The sequence below is a fragment of the Merops nubicus genome, unplaced genomic scaffold (genome assembly GCF_000691845.1).
Source record: "Merops nubicus isolate BGI_N331 unplaced genomic scaffold, ASM69184v1 scaffold6719, whole genome shotgun sequence".
Lineage (NCBI taxonomy): Eukaryota > Metazoa > Chordata > Aves > Coraciiformes > Meropidae > Merops > Merops nubicus.
Genome location: NW_008630074.1, coordinates 5,584 through 7,308, shown reverse-complemented (window position 1 = coordinate 7,308; position 1,725 = coordinate 5,584). Strand labels below are relative to the sequence as shown.

Sequence of the window (1,725 nt, the reverse complement as noted above, 5' to 3'; positions counted from 1 at the left end):
GGAGTGTCACCACACTGGTGGCACAACCTTTATGGCACAGGAGCTTTGAAGGGAGAGTTCTTGGTGCCTGGGCTCTCAGAGAGGCAGTTCTGCCCAGGAGCACCCCAGGAGAGGTAGCTGAGCCACAACCCAGGCTTGGCCAGAAGCAGCAGGCAGCAACGCTGACCCCGCTGCACGGCCAAGCACAGAAGTCAACTCCCCAGCAAAAAAAAAAAAGACAAAGAAAGGATTAGAGCTACAAGGTGGAATCCAGCACATCCCCCTCCAACCCCTCCTGAGCTCTGGTACCTCACTGCTCTGTCCCACAGCTTAGCTTCAGCTGAACTGCACCATTCGTTTCCCCAACACAAAAAAAGCACCTAAAAATGAGGTTCCTCCTCGCTCTGTTCAGCTCCCTGCTCTCCTTAAAATACCACCTGAGGGCTCAGGTGCTCTGCAGGCTCCCAGCCTCCCTCCCACCCTCCTCTGAGCTCGCCCAGCCAACAGGAGTGACAATGAACAAGGCACAGTGCTCTACATTCACAGCAGCGGGCGCCTCGCCGCTCACCGGCCGTCACGAGTCCTTCCACAGTCCAGATTTGACCCAGAGCTGAGAGAAACCAGCCACCACTTTCTGGAGGGACTCACAGGTGCCTCCTCTGTGCTCCCACAGAAACTGGGAAAACAGCAGGGAGGGACACACCACCTGCCACCACTACAGGGGGACAGGGGACTACAACCCCACGCCCTGCCGGGGAGCTCCCGAGCTGCACTCACACGAGACACTGGGGGATTAAAAAACTCCACGTTGCTTTTACACCTCCCCTCCAGTCAGTCTCCATCCCAGCTCCACAGGATGGACTGATGACGTGTAGGGCTCTGGCAGCAGCGTGAGGAGCACGGTGTTGTGTTGAGGGCTGCACACTAGTAAGCACTGATCCCCAAGACAGCCCCTCTCTCTCTCTCCACGCCCCAATCCCTTTGGGATGCTGCCACGATATGCTTGAAAGGAGAAAAGCACCCCGTCTAACATCCCAGAAGGGAGTGCCTGGTGTTTTAGGTGATGGAACATGGACATTCTTAGCCACAGGCTGCAGAAATCCAGTTGCTGAGGGATTCTGGGGAGCAGAGATCCTTTCCAGCACTGTGGGTTCTCCAGCCCTTCCTGCCGTGGGGGAGCTGCTGCGGAGGGCTCCGGGTGCACGGCCCGTGCCAGGCTAGATCTTGTACAAGAAGCTGGGGACGTAGTCAAACCTGAGCAGGGGGCTCACCCCCTGGCCGGGCTCCTGAACGTACTGCAGCTTCAGCAGCTCTGCCAAGTACTGCACGATCCTGACGTCCTCGTTGGCCAGGCCCAGCTGAAGCTTCAGAAAGTTCATCCTGCGGCTGACGACGGATTCCTCCGGTTCCCTTTCACTGATGGGAAGGTGCAAGTGATGGCAGAAGGTGAAGAGGAAGGCTTTTGAACAGAGCTGCGTGAGGAGGCTTTGGACGTGCATGTAGTAGGTGCTGCCCCGTTTGATCTGGGTGCGGTGGTCGGCCAGGCGCGACACCACCGTGCCCCTGTAGAGGGGGCAGCGCAGCGTCTTGCTGTCGGCGTCCAGGATGCTGAGGTACCGGCTGTACCGGCTCAGGCCGTGCAGGACGCTCGCCCCCCCTGGAGACACCGTCCTGCAACAGCAAGGAGAGGGGTGAAGGCTGCAGGGGAGCCGTGTGGCAGCGGGCTGTGCCCGGGGGTCTGTGTGG

The 1,725-nt window shown here is 59.1% G+C and overlaps 1 protein-coding gene across 1 annotated transcript in view; it reads right to left on the bottom strand.

Moving 5' to 3' along the window:
- Nucleotides 1–1,196: 1,196 nt before the first annotated feature.
- The window catches only part of SMCR8 (Smith-Magenis syndrome chromosome region, candidate 8), a gene marked incomplete at its 5' end in the record, with an annotated part of 6,104 nt that continues 5,575 nt past the window's right edge, over nucleotides 1,197–1,725 (bottom strand). Inside the window, one exon of the mRNA XM_008947138.1 lies at nucleotides 1,197–1,650. Within this exon, the coding sequence (XP_008945386.1) occupies nucleotides 1,197–1,650 (454 nt within the window). The remainder of the gene's footprint in view (nucleotides 1,651–1,725) is intronic.